The 22,428-nt window shown below is 40.6% G+C and overlaps 1 protein-coding gene across 4 annotated transcripts in view; it reads right to left on the minus strand.

Annotated features, from left to right (window-relative positions):
* QTRT2 (queuine tRNA-ribosyltransferase accessory subunit 2) overlaps nucleotides 1-22,428 on the minus strand; it is a 144,202-nt gene that overhangs the window by 99,801 nt on the left and 21,973 nt on the right. For 2 of the 4 annotated variants that reach the window (XR_013372377.1, XM_077884110.1), the window contains exons 10-11: nucleotides 22,079-22,297; nucleotides 12,526-12,599 (exon numbers count right to left, since the gene is read on the minus strand). Coding sequence is in view for 3 of the 4 variants with exons in the window: in XM_077884110.1 (XP_077740236.1) it covers nucleotides 12,584-12,599; nucleotides 22,079-22,297 (235 nt within the window). In the remaining variant the exon portion in view is untranslated. Of the gene's footprint in view, nucleotides 1-12,444; nucleotides 12,600-20,186; nucleotides 22,298-22,428 lie in introns of those variants that run through there. The other 2 variants (XM_077884111.1, XM_077884112.1) reach the window with 2 other exon arrangements.

A 22,428-nucleotide genomic window follows, 5' to 3' on the forward strand; every position in this document is an offset into this window, starting at 1 on the left:
AGGTTGTATGAGTAGGAAAGGCAAGTCCTTATTGGAATATTAGTCAGTCCCAGTGAATTCCTATCAAGATGAATCACAATATGGAAGCGCCCTTTGTAATTAACTTGCCATTGAGAAGCTGGTTGATCTTTCAAGAGTTAGAGCCATATTAGGATCTCAGTGCAAGTGTCTGTTGCAAGGAGGTTGGATATTCAACAGTAGCAGTAATTAGATGAGCTTTATTAAGTGGGAGCCCATGGTTTGGGGCCACACATAGCCTCCACTTCCTTCCCACCATTTCTGAGGCCGTGTTTGTTGTATTTGTCCCTTACCATTGAAACTGGGCAAGGGAGTATTCTTTTCTGTCTCCATTATGTGAGAGCAGAATTCCTTCTCTTGATGATGAAGCTCAATTAGCCTTGCTAGGATGGTGACTCCATTTCTTCCTTAATATGCCTACTGTGCCAACACTGATAGAAGTTGACTGGCATCAATCAGCTAAGACATTATTTCCTAGATGGTATAGAGTACTGGCCAAGTCATTCACTACTGTCCATTAGTGATATATATTCTTACCTCAAAGTATTTCTCTTGACAGGCTTTGTCCATTAGGAAGAATTCCCCTCATCCCCATCTTTGAGAGACATTCCTAAATGGAGCTGCACCCATGAAGTACAGCAATAGTCTACTTTTGGTTTCAGCCATATACTGATCTTACTTACTCATAAACCAAATTCAGATTTTCCCCTCTCCCCATGGTAGCCATAAGTATAAGGTAGGGCTGAAGTATCAGTGCAAGAGTGGTGGGTGACGTAGAAGTCTGGGCCACCTACCATGCAGCTTATTATAGCTCTCTGGCTCTGCTCGTAACTGATCCCAGATGTACAACCTTCTTTCCTTCTGATCGTTGTTGGGGGTCTGACAGAAGTTATGATGGGCAGTTCCGGCTGCATGGACACTTGGTATCAGGTGGTCAGTTTCTCTGATTCTGCCAAGAACCAGTAGCATACACGGAGCTTGTTTTCAAAAGGCATATACTTCCCCGCTATAGGTAGCTTGCCTCACTTCTGAATCCTAGGGGTCTCTTTGGGTTTTCCTATTGAGGCTTACCATAAAATCTACAGGGCATTTCTCCTCTCCATGATATTTCCTGTACCATAGAGTTCCCCAGGTCATATGAACCGAGTCACTCTGATTCAACTGTAACAAAGGCGTTAGCAGATCATACAGGGTTCTCTGGATCTAAGATGGCCTTTCAGACTTTTCCCACCCTTAGGTACATGGACCAGGCCTTTATACACCCATATTGATCAAGTCTGAAAAGCGGCTATTTCCAAGGAAGAGGCCCAACCGGGGGAGTGAAGGGCATGACTCTCCTCAGCTGAGGACCATGCCTAGAGAGGGACTTAGCTGAGAGCACTTGGCCGTTAGCCACCAATACACCCACAGCTGGGGGAATTGTGCCTTAGTTTTGAAAGAGGAATCTGGGCAGCAGACAATAGCATCCACAATCCATACTCACCTGAATTTCCCAGATGTCTTCTATTAAAGTTCTACTAAACCAAGTCTCACTCATCTTGAACTCCTGTGTCTTAAGATGTGTCCTAGATTTTTGGAGCCAGTGCGGACCTTGTATTTGTCATCTATTCAACTTGTTGGTTTTATCCTAGCATTCCAGCTTGCAAAGTCACTTTGAATTGTGACGCTATTTTCTGCCTTATACTAGATTGAGATTTGAATTATCTTCATGGAAGAAGATATCAAAGGGAATGTTGTCAAGTTATTGATAAGACATCGAGGCTTGAATCCTCAGAGCAAGCAATGTTTGTAGGATATGCACAGGTTAGCACCATTCTTTCAGCCATCCACAAGTACACTTGCCATTGTTGCCTAGCCCCAAGTTAGTTGTACATCAAGGGGGCTATGAAAATATCATAATGTTTTGTTGAATTCAAGCCCCAAGTTAGTTGTATATCAAGGGAGCTATGAAACTATATGGGGGATCCCTGGGTGGCTCAGCGGTTTAGTGTCTGCCTTTGGCCCAGGGTGTGATCTTGGGGTCCTGGGATTGAGTTCCACATCAGGCTCTCTGCATGGAGCCTGCTTCTCCCTCGGCCTGTGTCTCTGCCTCTCTCTCTCTCTCTCTCTGTGTGTGTCTCTCATGAATAAATAAATAAATAAAATCTTAAAAAAAAAGAAAATATATGTAAAATGTTTTGAATTCAATATATATATCATTGTATCAGTTGGATTTCCTTGTCCCAAACAGCAAAAAACCCTACCTCAAATTGTCATAAGGAGAAAGTTTACTATTATCACTTATGAAGAACACTGTAGGTAGTATGAGCTTCAGGTTGGCAGATTCAGTGACTTGTCAATGTCATCGTGGATTTATGCTCTTTTTAGCTCACCTCTCTGCCATCTTGGAGTACAGGTATCCCTCACTTTTTTAAATGTCAAGTTATGCCACTTTGCTCTCACAAAGACCTACATTAGTCCCTATTTTTGCTAACCAAAGAAATCCAAAGAGGATTTTCTCTTTCACAAAAAAGGGTGAAAAGCAAAAATAGCATTCAGAGTTTGTGCTGCAGCCAGCCATTACAGACGCTGCACCCACTTAGGGCAGCCAGCATGGCTTCACCAAGCTCCTTCCCCGGGGAACTCCATACAGCATCTCAGCATCAAGCTCTCAGAGCTTTGAACTGTGTCTGTAAGCATCTGTGCTTTATGTTGATTTATTTCCTGCATCTGTTAGCAAGATGTGTCCTAAAGTATCAGAAAGGGCCTGAGAGTTTATTCCTGGGTTAGGGAATGCTCAAAATGTTTCCATACAAATTAATGGTCATTACTTCTTCACTTTACTCCACTTTGGCTTACAAAAGACATCATAGGAATAACTCCACTGTTAGATACCAGGGGAAACTTGTACTGGCTTTGTGCTCAAGCTGGCTCCTCACCCCGTACCTCTATTAGTCCGAGGTAATGATGGGGTAGTTCCAGGAGTCCTATCCCATACAACGATGTCCACCAGCAGCAGAACTACTCTGCTCTTCTTCATGTCATTTCTTTGCCTAGTACCCTTAGGAGACTTCTGCTTGTGTCTTATGAACCAAGAGTAAGTCACTGTTGTACGCCAAAATTCATCCTGGCAAAGGGAATGGAATACCATGATTGGCTTAAGCTTATACTAATCATTTGCAGTAGAATGGATGTCAGAGCTTCCGGATCCATATTTGGTAGAACCTAACCTGTTCCCCTTTGAGAAAAGCCTTCAGCCTTCAGGCACTTCTGCCATTAGCTGTAATTAGCAATAGATTACTAAGAGAGGCCGAGAAGCCCTCTGCGTTGCACATGATTTCAATTTCCTGGCATTTAATTCCTCTAGCACTAGAAACTTAAACCCACTTAGAGAGGTTCCCTGTTTTCTTACTTTCTCACCCATGTGGGACTTCAATTCTCATGGCACCTTCCTTTCAACATTGAAGGCAGTATATCGTGCTGTCCCTTTCCTCTGGCCCCAGCATCTGAAGGCTGGTTTTCATTTTCCCCACGTCCCCCTGGGAGCCAAGCTGAGTTCAATCTTCTTTTTCCATAAGAAATCCACTTAACACTAAGCAATTAGTAAGTTTTAGTGGAATTTACTCAAGATCTGAGCAGATTGTGGAAGAGGGAAGGGACAGATTACCGTCCTTGTGGCTTTGTCCCTCTCCTATGTCTTCTCCCCCACCTTTCTCCCAAATCTCCCCATGTCTTCTGTCTTTGATGCCCAGACCTTGGGAATGTCCATTCCTTGCCCAGGTGGGCTAGTATCAATACACTCCTTCCATACTATCTAAGAAAAACCAATTTCCTCTGTCTTTCTGCACCTTAGAAAAGACAGAAGCAAAATAAATAAAACAAAACCATAGGAACTGAGACGCCTGAGTGGCTCGGGGGTTGCGTCTGCCTTTGGCTCAGGGCATGATCCTGGGGATCTGGGATGGAGTCCCACATCACGCTCCTGTCATGGAGCCTGCTTCTCCCTCTGCCTGTGTCTCTGCCTCTCTCTGTGTGTCTCTCATGAATAAATAAATAAAACCTTTTTTTAAAAATTCATAAGAACTACCTAACTTCTGTTAACGTTGTATCATCTCACTTATTCAAAGAGCAAGTTGCCCCACGTTTGTTCTCCCAAGTCTAAGCAAAGCTTTTACATCCTTATAGCAGTCTTTAGCACTTTTTATAAAGCTCGGTTTATTCCTGACTTTAGCCTCCTTTATTTTGTTCTTGAAGGTGCATTGATAGTCTTTTGTGTTCAAGCTTATCTATAATCCCCTCTCTCTGTCTTTTGTTCATGTACCTTTTAAAAACCCGAGCTCTGCAGAGAGCACCCTGTACAACCACCTCTTTCTTTAGATGTCTCCCCCTTTATCTGTGGATTATTTCCCATTATATTATATAATCAGGATTTTATTGTTTAAATCTCCTCCCTCCCCCAAGTCAGATTCCTTTCTAAAGTCTCACATCACAGAATCACACCTGTGGTAAATACTCTTTAGAAGTGAAGAGTTAATTTGTAATGCAAATAATTACCTCTTTATTTATCTCATTTTCAAGTAGGAATTTTCATATATCAAATTTTCATAAAGACCAATTAGGGGCAAATTATTTCACACCTTTTTCCACCTCTGTCACTTATTCTCTTTCCCCTCCTACTTTGTTCCTGTCCTTTTCCCTTCCTTGCTTTCCTACTTCCTTCTAGGATGTGTGTAAGCCCTCTGGGCTTTTATCCCAGGCTCTGTTTTTGTTGAACTGAAATACTTTCTGTTCCTTCAATGGAGCAAGCCTTTGTTGGTACCTGGCAAACTCACCTACCATTGCCTCCAGAGAAGTCCAAATGGAGCAAGGGGGAAGAAAGCACTTCTAGAGGCAACTGGCTATCTCTGTAACCACTCACAACTGGGGATTTCCATTTCCTAAATGACCTGCTTCTATAAACTTCAATCAAAGTCCATATTCTTCTGCTGACAAACTCTAGAGTAAATCTTTCCATGCCTCAGTTTCTGGAGGAGTAAAATGAGGGTAATGATCTCTGTTCTGTTGACTTTACAGAGTTATTGGGGGGAAAATCATGTGTAAGAAAATTTAGATTAGAATGTGTGCTCTATCTATAAAAGAATATTTATTACTTGTGTTTAATCATAGGTATCTTGCCTGAAAATATCAAGGATGATATTTTGAGTTGAAACTGAGTAGAAATAAACTGTCTTGAGGGAGAATTTTTTTAATTTTATTTAAATTCAATTATTAACATATAATATATTATTGGTTCTGGTTCCAGGGGAGAGGTCAGTGATTCATCAGTCTTATATAATATCCAGTATTCATTATATCACATGCCCTCCTAAAGGTTCATAACTCAGTTACCCCATCCCCCTACCTCCAGTGACCCTCAGTTTGTTTCCTATGATTAAGAGTCTCTTATGGTTTGTCTCCCTCTCTCTCAAATCAGAGGAGTTTGTCTTATTTTATTTTGTCCTCTCTTCCCCTGTGATCCTGTTTTGTTTCTTAAATTTCACATATGAGTGAGATAATGTAATTGTCTTTCTCTGATTGACTTATTTTACTTGGCATAATATTCTCTTGTTCTGTCCATGTCATTGCAAATGGCAAGATTTCATTATTTACGATGGCTGAGTAGTAGTCCATTATATATATGAAATCTTCTTTATTCATTCACCTGTCAATGGACATCTGGGCTCTTTCCATAGTTTGGCTATTGTGGACATTGCTTCTATAAACATTGGGGGTGCAGGTGCCCCCACATCGGATCACTACATTTGTATCTTTTGGATAAATCCCTAGTAGTACAATTGCTGGGTCATAGGGTAGCTCTATTTTCAACTTTTTGAGGAACCCGAATACCGTTTTCCATAGTGGCTACACCAGCTTGCATTCTTGAAAGAGGATTTTGAGCAAGGAACATTGAGCACTGAGGGTATTTTTTTCTTTTTTCAAATTTTTGTTTAAATTCTAGTTAGGTAATTTACAGTGCAATATTGGTTTCAGGAGTAGAATTCAGTGGTTCATCACTTACATGCAACACCTAGTGCTCAATCATAACAAGGAACACAGTTTTTTAAATCAAGAATTGCCCTGTCCCCACGTATTCGGGGATCAAGAAAAGGCTGAAGAAGTAGGAGTGCTTAGAGATAACAATGTGATGCTCTTCTTAGATGACTTATTTAACTTTTGAAAATATTATAAAGAAAATATTATAATATTAAAATATTATAAAGCTGTCTAGAAGACTGAAATAGAGAAGAATGGAGAGAAGGGCAAAGCTTGCTCAAAATTTGCAGAGAGGTGAAGAATAGGAGCCAAATTGCCATGAGATAAGGCAAATTGTTCTAGTAGAGTAGAAATAGGAAAGAAGGAGGAAAATAGCTTTATCAAGTTATCAAGAAAATAAATTAAATGATGGTTTAGACACAAGAAAGAACAGCTGTGAGATATGTTAGTAAGAAAGAAACAATTCAGTGACAATTCTAGAACAAAGATGGAAAACCGGGAGGAATAAATCCTTTTAATGAAGAAGAAAGCAAAAGTGTGCCTGATAACTCCATCCCACCTACCTCTCCACCCACACCATCGCCCTCAAACCTTTACCAGACTTTACCCTGGGGAAATGTAGGAGAAATTTCAAAGTTCTTAAATTTTTTGTTTTAATTGTGTCTAATCATAAGCAACATCATGGCAGTTGAAATCATAATGTATGTTTTAATTCTTGTCAAAGAAAACAAAAACAAGGAGAATAAATAAAAGAGTTGGTTCTTGTTATGTTGCCCTGGTAGTTACACAAACAGAACCCCACTCACTGTTTTGCCTTTGATTGAAGTTCTAATGTGACAGGAGTTGTTCTGGGCCCCAGAGACATAATGATGAATGATACAAGTGTGCTGTCTTCATGGAGCTGCTAACTTAGCAGGAGAAACAGACATTAAATAAAGATGCATACACATGAATATATAATTATCAGTTAGGGTAAATATTATTAAGGAGGTAAGGAGGCTTTTATGAGCAAGAATAATATAGGAAACTAACCTTCTATAGATTGAGGGGTCAAGGAAGGCCAATCTGAGGAAGCAATACATAGAGTAGTCTCTAGGATAGAAATAAGTTTTCAGTGAAATGAGTCTGGGGAAGATTGTTCCATGCAAAGCAATGAACATAAGTGAAGGTCCCAGAAGGGGGGAAAAAACACTTGTGAGTTCAAGCTTTTTTTTTTTTTTTTTTTTTGAGTTCAAGCTTTTTAAAGAAACTCTGAAGGAAAGCTAGTGTGTCAAGAGTTGTGCTAGCTAATACAGTAGCCACTGGCCATATATGGCTATTTAAATTTAAATTAAATAAAATTAAGTAAAATTAAAAATTCTGTTCTTCAGTTGCACTAGACACATTTTCAGTACTCAATAACCACCTGTGGCTAGTGGTCATTCTATAAACAGCACACATGAGAACATTTCCATCATCACAAAAAGTTCTACTGGACAGCATTGGTCCAGAGCACATGTAGGGATTAAGAAAATATTTTAGATAATGTTTATACAGAATTTTCATAACATGGGAACCTTCTTATGATAAATCAAAGTTCAAAGGTTTTAAAAATATCAGTATACAAGTCAGAACAAAGAATGATCCCAAATATATTAAATGTGTAAGGACTTAGAATTTTAACTCCAGCATGTAAAAAGCTTAGTAGACATTACTGCCATAGTTACAACAAGAAAAAAATCTGAACAAACTGAAAATCAGCAACTTTTCTTGAACCTATTAGAGAATTGAGGTCTCTGGGCAATGCACTACCTAGAAACCTGGCAATACAAGCAAATCCAGAAAAGGACGGTTTTCTGATATCAGCTAACCTGGGGCAGAAGCTTCTAGAGCCATAAACTGATAGGAACTCTTAAATGGTGATTTAAAAATATTGCTGGAGGCTGAGTATGAACTAGTGTGAGAATGAGAGACTCCAAGGGGCCATAGTGCTGGGAGGCCCCACACCAGCTTTTCATGATAACCAAAAAAAAATCTCTTCATATCTCTTGCAGTGGAGGGTAATATAACCATTTTGAAATATGTCCAGAGTGTTCTTCACAGCAAAGGTCTATATTACAGAGGAAGACTTTTTACTGGAGTCTTATATCACCTTATGGGAATTAATCACCTTATGGGAATTAAACCAAAATCCTTCTCTAGCTTTCTTGTGTCATCTAATGGGCAAGGAGCAGGGAGACAGGGAGTAAAAACACTAAGAAGCATTCTGAAAGTCATCTCAAGGACATCTAAAGTCATCTCAAGCCCCAATAAAACACTGAGATTTAATGACAAAATTTTAGAATGTCTCCCCTCCCACACACCTTACTGCCGTATCAATAGAATTCCAGTGTAAGAACTGGATGATAGCTGAAAGAGCTGCAAGGCACAGACTCTATTTAAGAAGGTGTTCTTGGGCAGCCCTGGTGGCCCAGCGGCTTAGTGCCGCCTTCGGCTCAGGGCGTGATCCTGGAGACCCAGGATCGAGTCCCACACCGGGCTCCCTGCATGGAGCCTGCTTCTCTCTCTGCCTGTGTCTCTCTGCCTCTCTCTCTCTCTCTCTCTCTCTGTGTGTGTGTGTGTGTGTCTCTCATGAATAAGTAAACACAATCTTAAAAAAAAAAAAAAGAAAGAAACTAGGCAAGCAACAAGAGAATGGAATGGAATATTTAAAGTGCTGAAAGACAAAAAAAAATACCTTTATCTGGATTAAATATTCACAATAATAAGCAAATTCTAAAAATTAAATTTGACTATACCTCTCTAAGACATGTATACCTCTCCAAGAGCCTGAAGAATTATAGATAATTTTTAAATTGTTGTGAGATATCAGTTTGTCAGTAATAATGCTGAAGTTGTTATTCTGACACTATTCCATATGTATGTGTGTGGATGAGGCAAAATAAGTATTTAGACTGATGTCATCAGGACCTAAGTTTTTAGTGTAAAGAGATAAATATAAAATATGAAAGTTCTATAAAAACTCCATAATCTAAATTTGAATGTGAAATCACTGTATTTTCTCCTTTAAAAAATGTGTATTTCTTTTCTCTTCCCACTAAAGAACTTAGAAGCAATGACCATAAGTTTAGCAATAAATACTCTTAGAACCCAGATTATAGCCACTAAAAAAGCACTTTCCAATAAAAGGAATCAGAGCTTCTTTGGAAAATAATCAATTCCTGTTTGGGGGCAGGAAATCTAAAATGTGACCCTGGAACATCTTAGTATACCAGAAAGAAAAAACTTTAAAAAGATTGAGGTTGAGTCAGAAAGACCCAGAAGCCTATAGGATGGTCCCTCCACTGGCCAAAGTGGAAACAATTTGAGCATCAAAAAAGATAACTGGAATAGTTTTTAAAACAGTAAATGATTAAAATTCATGAGTTAATTATAATATTTAAAACAATTTTTTTCAAATCCTCTTTGGACACTTTTAGAAGATGCCAAAAAACCAACCCATTCTTTGACAACTGGTAAACATAGGAAAGAATCATTCATCCTGTATAATTTGAACTTCACTATAACCAAATCTTTGATGAAGGGAAGTTTTTTTTTTTAATATAAAAAGGCAAAAAGAACAACAGACTGTCGACTCAGGCTGCCATACCAGAATATCATAGTCTGGGTGGCTTGAGCAGCAAGCACTGATTTCTCACAGCTCTGGAGGCTGGTGGTGCCAGCAGATTCAGGGCCTGGTGAGAGCCTTCTTCCTCTCACCAGGAAGTAGATGGCCACTTTCTTGCTGTATCCTCACAGGGTGGAGAGAGAGAGCTAGTTTTCTGGTTTTTTCTTCTAAGGACCCTAACCCCCTCATGAGGACTCTATTGTGATCTCATTTAACTCTAATTATCTCCCAAAGACCCCACCTCCATACTATCGATCACATTGGGGTTGGGGTTTAACAAGAATTTGGAGGAAAACACAAACATTTAGTCCATAACACCCTATAATGAAAGAGTGGATCTGGGGATTGATCACTAGTGGCTGCTCAAACCATTAGGTGGGAAGCTAATGGAGTATTAGACACAGGTGGATCAGGCTGTAACACTGGGACTCCCGATCGATCTTTAGCAGCACAAAAAGTGAACCAACCATTATGTGCCTCCCCATGGAAGAACACACTGCCATCTATGAAATCGTCTTGCCAAACATAAATAAATAAATAAATAAATAAATAAATAAATAAATAAATAAATCCTGAAACTGATCAAGCCTCTAGATCAGCACTAACCAATAGAAATAGGACGTAAGCTACATGGGTAATTTAAAATTTTCTACTAGCCACATATAAAATGTAAAAATAAATAGGTGAAATTAATTTTCATACTATATTCTAATTAGCCCAATATATAAAAGTATTATTATTGACACATATTATCAATGCAAAATTATTAATATTTAATATCTTTTTATGTGTTATTTCTAGCTCTCTTGTATATTTTACGCTTGCTTATCACAATTCTGAGCAGCCACATTTCAAGCACCATTCAATAGCTGTGTGGATGCTAATTCAAACAAAACAACTGTAAAAAAAATTATGAGAAGATGGAGGAAACTTTAATACCATCTGGGTATTTGGTTATAGTAAGGTATTATTCATTTTTTTGTATTATTCATTTTTTAAGTGAAATAATAGTACTGTGTTTGCATTTTTAAAAAGAGTCCTTATATTTTAAAGATACATACTGAAATATTTATGCATGAAATGATAAAATGTCTGAGATCTGCTTCAAAATAATCCAGATGGGAGTAAGGGGAAGGGATAAGAATAGGAAACACAAGACTGGCCATGAGCGGATTGGCTACCACTAAGAAAATGGCAGCAGTTTGCTGTTTAACTGTCAAGGAATGGAGAGGGTCTTGTTTACCGAACCCACTGCAAAGGAGATAATGGAGATAGAATCAGCTTTTAATACATCAATCACTTCTGACTCCAGGAATGATATAACATTGGCTGGAACACCTTCCCTGGCTTCGAAGCCAATTGTTGGCAGTATCTCCCCTATGTTCCCTCTGCCACCCTGCAGCATCCCCGGTGCTGAAGGGAAAAAAAGATTGTGGTTCTAAATCTGCTCGGTTATGTGAAAAAAATGAAATTTCAAAGGCTTTCTGGGAAGGAAACAAATGTTTCAAATCCAGCATGAGCCAGAGTGTTTCTCTGGGAGAAGCTCACAGGAAGGAGACAGCCTGAAACCTCCAGAGGAAGTTAAATCTCGGAGGGAGGATACCGGAACTACTAGCATCAGCTAACCACCCCCTCATGGAGCATCACCTTCCTCTGGTGCTAAACTTTGGAGGTTCTGGGTTTTTGTCTTATCAAAAAAAGGCAATGCTCCTTTCTTTTGTATCACTTACACTGCCTGACTAGTCAGTCAGCAAATTTTGGTTGAGTGAGTCTGTGATGAATAACAGAATGATAATCAGAGGCAACAGGGCACTGGGGAGAAAACACAGGCAAATCTGGGAGGAATTCTCAGACCACTTTATTAGTGGCCTGGAATATTCTTCCCTTGGCAAAACTCTACAAGTAAAGGGTGCTCCCTACGGCCCCCATAAGTAGATTCACAAACTACATGTTCTTATTTTGGTTCAAGAAACATGGTGAGAAAAACTTTCACACTTTCATACCATGGTGCTTTGTATATCCCACCAGCAAAGTGATTGCTGTGCTGTTTTGCAATGAAGCGTTTATTTTCTCCACTAAGCTGTGTTTTCAAAAGCAAAAACCCTGACATTTTCACCTTTGAATCTCCAACATGTTGCAAATGTGGGATATATGAGCAAGCAATACATGTTTGTAGAATGAATAGGTCATTCATCAACAAATATCACCTAAACAGGTTAATGCTATGAAATGGCAGCTTTTTGTGCTTTCTTAACCTCCAAATGCGGCTACGTGGCTAGGATCTTGTTATGGACTTCAACATCACACAAAAAAACCAGCAGTACATTACTTTGCAGTGACCTACCCACACCCTTTAAAAAAAATCATGACCAGAATTATTTAACTTGACCTTCTCATGAAACATGGACTTAAATGACCTTTTGTTATTTTCTAAAATTTAAAGCATGTATACAGTGTTTTCATTATAAATAGTCACTGATAATGCTTTCTGGTCTGAACTCCTTTCCCAAACTCAATTTCCAGATGTTGTTCCAAAAAGGTTTTAAGTAATCGCAGGGTCATTAGAAAAGGTCTCTTTCCCCATGATTATCTTCTTAGACATCAAGACTAAATTACTTTTTTCAAAAATTCGTTAGAAAAAAATCAGTGACATGGCTCCATAGAAACATGTTTGTTTGTTTGTTTAAAGACTTTATTTTCAAGTAATCTCTACATCCAGTGTGGGACTCAAACTCACACCCAAGACCAAGAGTCACACGTTCCACTGACTGAGACAGCCAGGTGCCCTGAAACATGTTTATTAAGAGTGGGCAGGTTATATTATCTTTATACCCTTTGCAGCAGCTTACCTGGGCCCAAGCACCAGTGAGTGAAGAGGAGGTGAGGATAGAAATAATAGCATAGGCTTCAGAACCAGATATTCCTGAAATCAAAGTAATTTTAAGCAGTTATTTGATTGTTTCATCCTGTCTCCTCAAATATAAAATGGGGATAATTATACTTTTTTTGAGGGATTATGGATTTGTTGGGAGCTTTACTAAGAATACAATGCAGACTGAATTAGTATGAGTGACCCAGCCACCAGCTCAGAGGCAAATTCAGCTCACTGATTGGCACATATGTTCCTTTGATGATGAACCGTAAAAATTTCTAACATTTTTATTTTATCTACCAATATTGTCATCTAGTGATTTCCCACATTTTCTCATCTCTGAGGACAGTTTTATAATCTTCTGTAGTTGGGATATGATTTAGATTATATGAGCAAAGTAAACTTTCTAATTCTGTAGAATACATGTAATTTTGGAGTTTGCTCCTGGTCTGAAAGTTCCAAGAAGGCTGGTGCTCTCTGTGGGTAGGATGTTTGTCATTGAATCCTAAGTGTCAAGAGTGCCTGACACTTATTTGGAAGTGGATAACTTTTTCTTGACTAGATACAAGGCCCCAGCAGATGGGGCCCTGGAAGAGGAGCACCACTGTTCCCTCCTTCCCCTCTCCTAAGACAAACCAGCAACCCACAAAAATTGGTGGGCTCTTTATAATTATGGGAGGGGCAAAGGGGATTATAAATGACATCATACTTTGGAAAGGGTTGGAGACAACTTTGCCAACTTCTATGATGTCCACAGTCAAAAGGAGGTCGATGAAGTCTTTTAAAAATGCATCTACAAACACAATAACCTCTGAAAGGAATCTACTCTAAAGTACCCCCACCCTCCAACCAAGCTGACAGACAAAATTCATAGATGTCTGCAATGTCCCTAACTCTTTGTTTTTCTAGGTCACGGGACCCTACATTCTCAGAGAATAGACCACAACTACAAAATATATTCTTCTCTAGTTTGACCACAACTCACATCTTGAATAAGTCCCAGACAAAGCCCCTTGAAAAACCTGCCATCTCCAGCTCTACCTGGCCAAGAGTCAACCCCCTTCCGATACTCTCCCGCATGGGCACAGCTAAAACCCTCTCACATCCTTCAAAAACCCTTAAAAGGCCTAGCCATACAGAAACTTGGGGACCTGTATTTCTCTAGATGTCTGGCCCCTCTCCTCCCTAGGAGAGAGAATAAATTCCGTCCTGCTTTTTGCTCCATCCACTCTTTGTGCATTTCTGTGCTACCAGTGTCCCCAGTCACCCTAACCACCTCTATATTCAAGAATCACTATTATCTCAGCAACTAAGAAGGCTATAGCCAATACCTGAGTGGTGAAATAATATTAGTTAGGGCTGTCCAGAGAAGTAGAGCCATTGGGAGATGATAAATAGATAGATGATAGATAGAGAGATAGGAGAGATTTATTATAGGAATTGGCTCATACAATTCTAGGAACCAAGAAGTCTCAAGATCTGATCTGTCATCTGCAAGCTGGAGGCCCAGAGAAGCTGAGGACCAGGGGAGACAATGGTAAAAGTTCTAATCCAAGTCTGAAGACGTGCGAACCAGGAGTTTTGATCCATCAAAGATAGATATCCCAGAACTAGTAAAAGAGCAAATTCACCCTTCCTCCACCTTTTGGTTTTATTCAGGCCCTTGACAGATTGGATGAAGCCCACTGAACTGGTGATAGCATCTTCTTTAGTCAGTCTACTGACTCCAATGCTAATTTTTTCCCCGAAATACCCTTACAGACATGGCCAGAAATAATGTGTTACTAACTTTCTGGGCATCTCTTAGCCCAGTCAACATATAAAATTAACCATCTTAATTAAGCACCTTGTAAATGATGAAGGAGCTGTAGAATACAGAGGCCACATCCAAGCAGACCAAAAGGTAGGGACAGGGAGAAGGGCTGGGGCTGAGAAAGGAAGTCTTGCTTTTCATGTCCTATTGGACTTTGGGTTAGTCATACTCTCTGTCTGGGCCTGGGCTCCACCTCTGTAAAATGAGGGAGTTGAATAGACGATCTGTAACATTCCTTCAGGTTCTAAAATTATATTTTCTGTGTCATCAAAGAAGTCTCTTTCTGAGGAGAAAGGCTAAGCTAATTTTTCCCCCTTTCTACAATTTACATGCCTTTTTGCTTTTCATTTATATGTAAATGTATGAGTCTTTGACCAAAACAAAATTATGATCTCTGTGTCATTCCTCAGCCCTCTCACCATTAAAATGCAGCTGCAAATTTCTGGGAACAAAAAAAGGGAAAAGAAAACAGTTACTAAGTCATCCTGACTTACCAGTTCTGGAATACCTCTAGGGGTAGCCCAGAGGACAACCAGGAGAGGTGATCTATCGCAGGAGGAAGTTTTGTTTGGCATAGGGCTTCATCTACCTCTGGCCTTTGTTCCTGAAGTAGAGCAGAAGCTCTATATAAGAAAAACACTAATTAGGGAGGTCAGGGAGTGAAATGAGAAAATGCTGGGCTTCAGAGTCATAGTCCCTAGTTCAAATTCTGGGTCTCCTGCTTTGTATGCTTGAGCAAGTCACTTAAGTTCTCTGAGTCAGTTTCTTCTCTGTAAATGAGAGCATATCAATCTCAGAGGTCCGCCGGAGCAGTAAGGAAGGCAATATGCTATAAAGCAGAGGAATTATTAAACCAATTGTGATGCAAACAGAAATGAGACAAGCAATATGTTAAGACAGAGGAGCAGAAGGCACACCACAGGTATGTAGTGGGAAGGAAACTAGTCACACACTCCTCTGTAATTATTTCAGTGGACACAACTGTTGCTGCTAGGGCAGGGGTGAGGATGCAGACAGGGAAAATATTCCTCTGTGAGGAATCATCCTTCCCTCGCAGAGCTGATAGTCTGGTTAAAGATGAGGCTTACAGTATTAAAGACCTAAGCAAACCAAATGCCTCAGAGCACTGGTTGTTAGTGCTTTGATAAACAAAGAAAATCAGAATAAAAAGTCCCTCTTCTTTCAATCCTGAGAGTCTAGGATTCCAGAAAAGCAAGTTTTGTTTTGTTTTTAAAGATCTTATTTATTTATTCATTCATGAGAGACACAGAAAGAGAGAGGCAGAGACACCGGCAGAGAGAGAAGTAGGCTCCATGCAGGCACTATGTGGGACTTGATCCCAGGACTGCAGGATCACGCCCTGGGCTGAAGGCAGGTGCTCAACCGCTGAGCCACCCAGGCATCCCCAGAAAACCAAGTTTTTATGGAAGATTTAGTTCTCAGGCTGGACCTTGAAGAATGATATGATTAGGATAAGACCATTGGATAAAAGTGGGAGAACCCACAATGATTGGAGAGGGTCAGATTATGACAGGCCTCGGAATTCATTGGCCAACCCACCCATGCCCTGGATGGCACTGGGGAGCCATTGAAGGTTTTGAGTCAAAGAGTATCCTATGGAAGATAATACTCACGACAGGTTAGCCGAGTAGCAGTGAATGATAAAGATAAAGGAGGGAAAGAGGAGTGAGGGAGGACAAGAAGGAGATGAGGGCAGGACAGTGGTAATCTATGATCAATCATGCCTTTGAGCCAGATATCAAGTCTTGTTGATCTCTCCCTTGAAATATCTCATCCCCACTCCTTCTAGGAACTATATCATTCATCCAAGGAATAGGTTTTCCAGCTGGGTTGAGTGGAAGGCAGGTGCCACTGACAGAGGTAAAGAAGTCGAAATTGAGAACCAGTGTGATTGATGACGGAGAATAAATCTGATTCTTGACACTTGGGATTTGGGGTAATAACTGAATGTTCAAGTAGAAAAGTAAAGTTGAATTGACTTTTTCAACATGACTAGAAGCAACTTTTCTACTCAAACAACATGAAATTGGAGAGTCTAACCAAAATCAGATAGAGGGTAAAAAAAGAAAAAATTGAACATACTCTGTCACTCTTCTTTTTTCTCTTTTGATGTGTAAATTACCATGTGGGGGAACTGAGTATATTTGCATAGCTTGTATTTTCTTCAGCATGGGAAATGATAAACGGAATTATGATGGAAATGTTATATAAGTTTGTTACACCAAAATAAAAATAAGTGAGTAGGGAATGCAAAATGCTGGATTATGTGGGTAAATATTTTTACTTTTCAGGGGGCATGATTTGAAAAACTCTTATACCTATTAGGTCACCAGAACCTATAAATGGATTTATGACTAATATAAATGATACTAGGATGGTGCCAAGCATTATTTTAACTATTTGGAAGGAAGACAAATCCTCAGAGGGGAAACCATCTTCCATTCCACCCATAAAAACTAGAGGAAAGGGCAGCCTGGGTGGCTCAGTGGTTTAGCGCCTCCTTCAGCCCCAGGTGTGATCCTGGAGACCCGGGATCGAGTTCCCCATCAGGCTCCTCTGCCTGTGTCTCTGCTTCTCTCCCTCTCTGTGTCTCTCATTAATAAATGAATAAAATTTAAAAAAAAAACAAAAAAAACTAGAGGAAAACCTTACCAGACCACAGGGCTTATCATGTTCAGCTTGGAGGGCCAATCTTGCCTGATTTCTTCATTCAAGAAGCCTCCTGAAGATGCTTGCCCTGTTTCTCAATTATTAGAGGATCCCTCACCAACCTCACCTTTTGGGTTCTCTCCCCTTACTTTTATCTCCTCCCTCTTGTGCCTTATTGGTAATAGCTCTAAGGCAGTAGTTATGAAAGGGTTAGGACATTTTTATTTGAAGCGAAGATGAGTATGTGGCTTGGGAGGGAAGGGAAAAGACTAAATAAAAAGAAGTGACTCTAAGCTGTTAGGAAAGAGACCATTAATAGCAACATCTTGATTTCGTTAGAAGGCAAGCTGAAGCCATCCGAAGCAAGCAGGGAACTAGGTGATAATAAGAGAAAATGTGTTTTTCAGACAAAGGAGTAGACAGCAGGGGACAGTGGTTCAGGGAAGGAGGCAGCCATCAGGGAGAGTGTGCAGAGAGGACGTGCTAATCCCTCTGAATCGTACCAGCGGAGGCTCGGGGCCGTTTGAACTCTTTGGCAGCTGCAGCCTGGTCTCAAAGTGCATCGTGAGGAATGAGAACAAAAGAAAAGTTCACTGCGAGTTCCTCTTGTCAAAGCAGGGGAAATTGCTTTGAGACCAGCACTGGGAAATGCTAATGGTAGAAAGCGAACCAGGTAAAAGAAGAAAAAAAAAATGTGCCAGGTCACTGGGAGCCTGCCTGGTGTAGGGCGAGATAAAGCCACCACTGACAAGACATTGAGCCCAGGTCCCACCACGCACTGCCGTGCGAGTCACTTCTAACCAGTGCTCAGCTGGCTACAGTCCGAAGAGAAGGCCTCAGCTGCTCCAAGAATATCTGTTCACTTGACAAACCATAATTGAGCTCTCACTGTGTCAGCCAGGACTATTGCCTTTAATGCTGGAAGGTGCAATAGCAGCCTTGATGTCCTGGTACCGACTGGTTCTGTGAGTCAGAAAGGATCATTGGAAAGTGAGTACTGGGAAAATCACTGACCTGGAAGGGGTAGATGTTGAAGAGCCAAAGTTGTTAACTGGAAAGAAACATGTGTCTGTTTAAACTCCTGGAGAGGAAAGAACCCACTGACTGCTGCCCTTCCTTCTCCAGGCCGAGCAATTCTCATCCATAAAATTGGCTGAAGAGGATGATGCATTCCTTCCCTTTGAGCAGCTTTAGAATGGTGCTGGGAGTTCTCTAGGGATCGTGCCATGGAGTCGGGACAACATGGGGATCTCTTAATGTGGGGATCTGTAATCAGCTGCAGGAGCTAGAAACCAGAGGTGCTTTTTCTGTATGTTGTGATGAATCACTGAGAAAATTCCAAAAGCCAACGATGTCAGAAAGCTTTCCCTCCAAATTCTAAACCTGAGGCTGCAAACTCGGCACACCTGGGTATTGTTAAGTTTCTGAAAATCCAGATTTTGGGTTTCGCTGAGAGATGGGACGATAAGACAGCAATGGTTCCACGTCAGCAAGTGGTGAGAGGCGGGTAGCAGCTGTCCCATTTAGAGGAGGCACCTGCTCTCTGGCTTGACCATCTCTACCATTAAAATGGTGACCATATAATTTGTCATCCAAACTAGGCCATTTTTGAAAGTAAAAGAGGGTGCTGTTGGTAATTATGCCTGGGTGCACAGACACAAATCAGGGCTATTAGGGACAATGAGGACGTATGGTTACCCTAATTCATGTTGCTTACGCTGGGCTTGCTTTTCTTTTTTGCCCACTGTTATTTGGGTTATGTGGTCATGAGTCAGGGACTCCCCTGAGAAAGAAGGAGAGAAAAGGTGTAAAATAAGGATGAGATCTCAAAGTTGAAAAAAAGGGAAAGGAATGAAAAAGAATATTAAAATGAATGCCAATTACACAAAACCTTCAGGTAAAGGCAGAGCCTTGCTGGTGGCTGGCTCAGCATGTAAGTTTGACCTTCCCGGCTCCCTGCCCTCCACAGCACTGTCAGTTTTAATAAGCTGTAATCCCATAGCTACGAGCGAGACTAATCAAACTGCAGAGAGCAGCCTGTTCCTAATCAGGAAGGCACAGGATAATCATTTAACTCTGTGGTTTCTCAGTGAGCTCCAAGCTGCCTCGACAGGGAAAAAAAAAAAAAAAATCCTGGATAAGATAGTTGCTTACACTCTAATCTTGACCTTTTGATGGTCTTTGTTTGAAATTTTTATGAAAATGCTTTAATTACGCAAGTCTTTGGCTCAAAAAATATTTTAGAAGAATCTTTTCCCTTTATTCCCAGAGAATAATAAAGTATCGCTCCCTCAAGGCATTTAGGGCACCTCCCACTGATTCCCTGAGTCCACTTGAACTGACTACAGACCTCAACCCTTTCACCACCACGCAGAGTGTGATTATAGTCCCCAGACTGGGGGTGGGAGAAACTGGGGGATGTGGGATGGCAACTCATGTTGAGCACCTAACAGGTGCCAGCAGGGAACTATGGGCTACACATGCCAGGGCCAGCCATTCCCTGTTGGAGTGGGCGCCAGGCGGCAGAGCTGCAGTGAAGCTCCAGAAGCACCCCACACCTCAGGGTCACGCGGTGCTTATATCTTCTCCTCCCTTCTCTTAGCACCTTTCAACCCAGGAGCAAGTCACAAGAGGCTATTTAGTGCAATGGTTAACTGCAGAGTTTTAGTAGTTGCAGATGCAGCTAAAGTTTAGCTGACTAGTGGTAGGCCCTTAGGCAAACTACTCAGCCTTCCAGGAGTTCTGGTAGGCCCTCAGGCAGGCTCCTCAACCTTCCTGAAACTCAGTGCTTAACAAAGGAATAATAACAACACCTCACCTCATAACCACGCTCTGAGGGTCAATGAGATCTATATGGAAAATGTTTACTAAGGTGCCTGGTACATTAAAAATGCTCTCCATAGGTTATGGTTATTATTATTTTTATTATATGCTAACATGGCCTTAAGGCCCCTATTTCTATAATTTAGAGAGACAGGTACATTGCTGAATCTCCTTGGGTTCTGCATTTAGTGTGAGTGCACTTAAAACAATGACCACAGATGAAATAAATGTAGGAAAAAATTCTCTTCCAATGGAGAACATTGTTAGTACCATGGAAATTTAATAGTTTGTTTAATAGACTCGCTACTATTTACAGGAAACAAGACAGTATATTTTTTTAATTAAAAATGTTTATTGGCTATCGACTTTAATAGGCTTACATTAAAGGAAAAAAAACATTTTTTTTTCAAATGTGCTAATAAGAAAAAGACCCATAAAAATGAACAATGTTGAGCAGAACATTGTTCAGTGTTTTGAACATAAATAAAACTCATAAATTTTATATGGATTCTGGGATATTAATACTCCTCCAACAATGGATTTAGCGTTGAACAGGAATATAAACATATGAACAAATCTAATCCAATTTATTTCAAAGCAAGCAGATCCTTGAGAGCAGAAACTCTTTCATAACTACCCTTGCCATTCGTGGAGGAGAGATTATAGGAATGTCATGGACATACCTAAACCATCAAGAAAAGAAAAACAGATAGATACCTAACACATAAAAATATAGCAACCCCATAATAATTAAAAACAATGTTCAGTAATCCCCACTGAAATGACCAGACAGAAAGACATAGCCTAAGAATGCAAAACAAATATATTACACGCTCCTAAAAAAAACAAAGGCATTTTTTTGGTTCTGTTGGTTGTTTTTACAAAAACTTATGTATGAAGTCTTACAGAAAACATGACAAACATAGAAAAGCCCAAAGAAAATAAGAATCACCTGTCACACTATCAACATGTGTGTCACTTCTTTGGTGAGAGCAGAAAAAATTCATAGAATCAGAAGTGATCCAGGAAGGTCTTCCCAGCCTCAGGATCTGCTGGTGCTAATTCACCAACCACTTCAAAATTCACAGGCCAAACCTCTTTCTAGGCTCTCAAATATCTCTACTGTTGCCTGATTCCTGGCACCACTGCATTTTTCACCAGGCCAACAGTGATCAGTAAACAAGGACACAAGGAGGCTACGACTAAAGTTTTTTATCCGCCCCGGCCCCCCGCCCCCCGCACATTACAGCTATACAGAATCTTGGAAGTTCATGTAGTCCTACCCACCATGCCTGTCCCTGTCTGTTCAGGAGGAAATCGGCACGGAGAGGTTAAGTGATTTGCCCGGGTGTCACAGCTGAGTAGAGCTGAAACCCAGTCTTCCAATTGCCAGGCCAGGGCTCCGTCCAAGTGAACACATGGTGAATGAATCTCCCCAAGTGATGGGGCTATAGTTATTATGTGCTTAGACTATTAATGAGCCTGAAGGGCAGACCACCATGGATCTGCACGACCGGACGAAAGCGTCTAGGCAAACTTGCAGCTCATAACAGGCAATTGGATGGGCTCTCGGGAGTCAAGTCACACACAGGTCATGTGGTCAAATGAAGGCCAACTGAACACAGGAACATCAAGTGAGCCCCATATTCCATGAAGATGCGAGTCTGGGTAAGTCACAAGAGCCTTTTCTGACTGACAGCAGCAGTGAGCAATTGGAAAGCAGAAGTGTCCAAGACAATCCTGAGAATATAAGGATTAAAACTAGGAAACTCTTAAATCAGCCAGGTTCCTTTTACAGTCAACAGCCATGTGTCTACAGAAGTCATGCTGCTCATGACCATTCATCTCTTTCCAACCTCTAATCCAACTCAGCAAACCCACACAATCTCATCACCCCTGCTTCAAGGCTGTCTCTTCACAACTAAAGTTTTTGTCTTTGACTAAACGAATCTCCATTGACTATAAGAGTTAGCACTGAAATATTAAAGGTCATGGTTCAATTTTTTCTATCAGTGGGGGGTCACTTAAATCCTTAGAAGAAATCTCTTTTGCCTCATGTGGGCAGAGTCTGGTATAAACGTTCCTTATTTGAGCAGATGTTATTCTCAAATATAAATGATTAAAGCTAAGATCATCTCTTGTTCCCTTCTTCCCACATTACAACAGTGGGACAGGCTCAGTGTGAAGAGTCAGACTTGCGTATGCCAGGTCTCAAGATGCTTGCCTGCAGATGAGCTCTTTCAACTGTGCCAGTCTGTCGCTTTTTAGTGCTTCCCGGATGGAGTGGAAAAATCCAAAATAGTGCTCAAAGTTGTGCATCATAAGCAGGACCCCAGCCAACAGTTCGTTGGTCACCAGCAGATGGTGGATGTACGCACGAGTATGATTCTTACAGCAGTAACAGGAACACCCTCTCACAAGTGGATCAAAGTCCTCCTGGTACCTGAGAAAAGAAGTTTCAGTGATATTCCAGAAAATAGGGAATACGAGAAACCCACAGCCTAGGCTCTCTATTTATTCTGTGGGTACATAACCAATAATTAATAACATCACTGGCAAATGTGGCGCTGGTCA

This window comes from Canis aureus, chromosome 35 (genome assembly GCF_053574225.1).
Source record: "Canis aureus isolate CA01 chromosome 35, VMU_Caureus_v.1.0, whole genome shotgun sequence".
Lineage (NCBI taxonomy): Eukaryota > Metazoa > Chordata > Mammalia > Carnivora > Canidae > Canis > Canis aureus.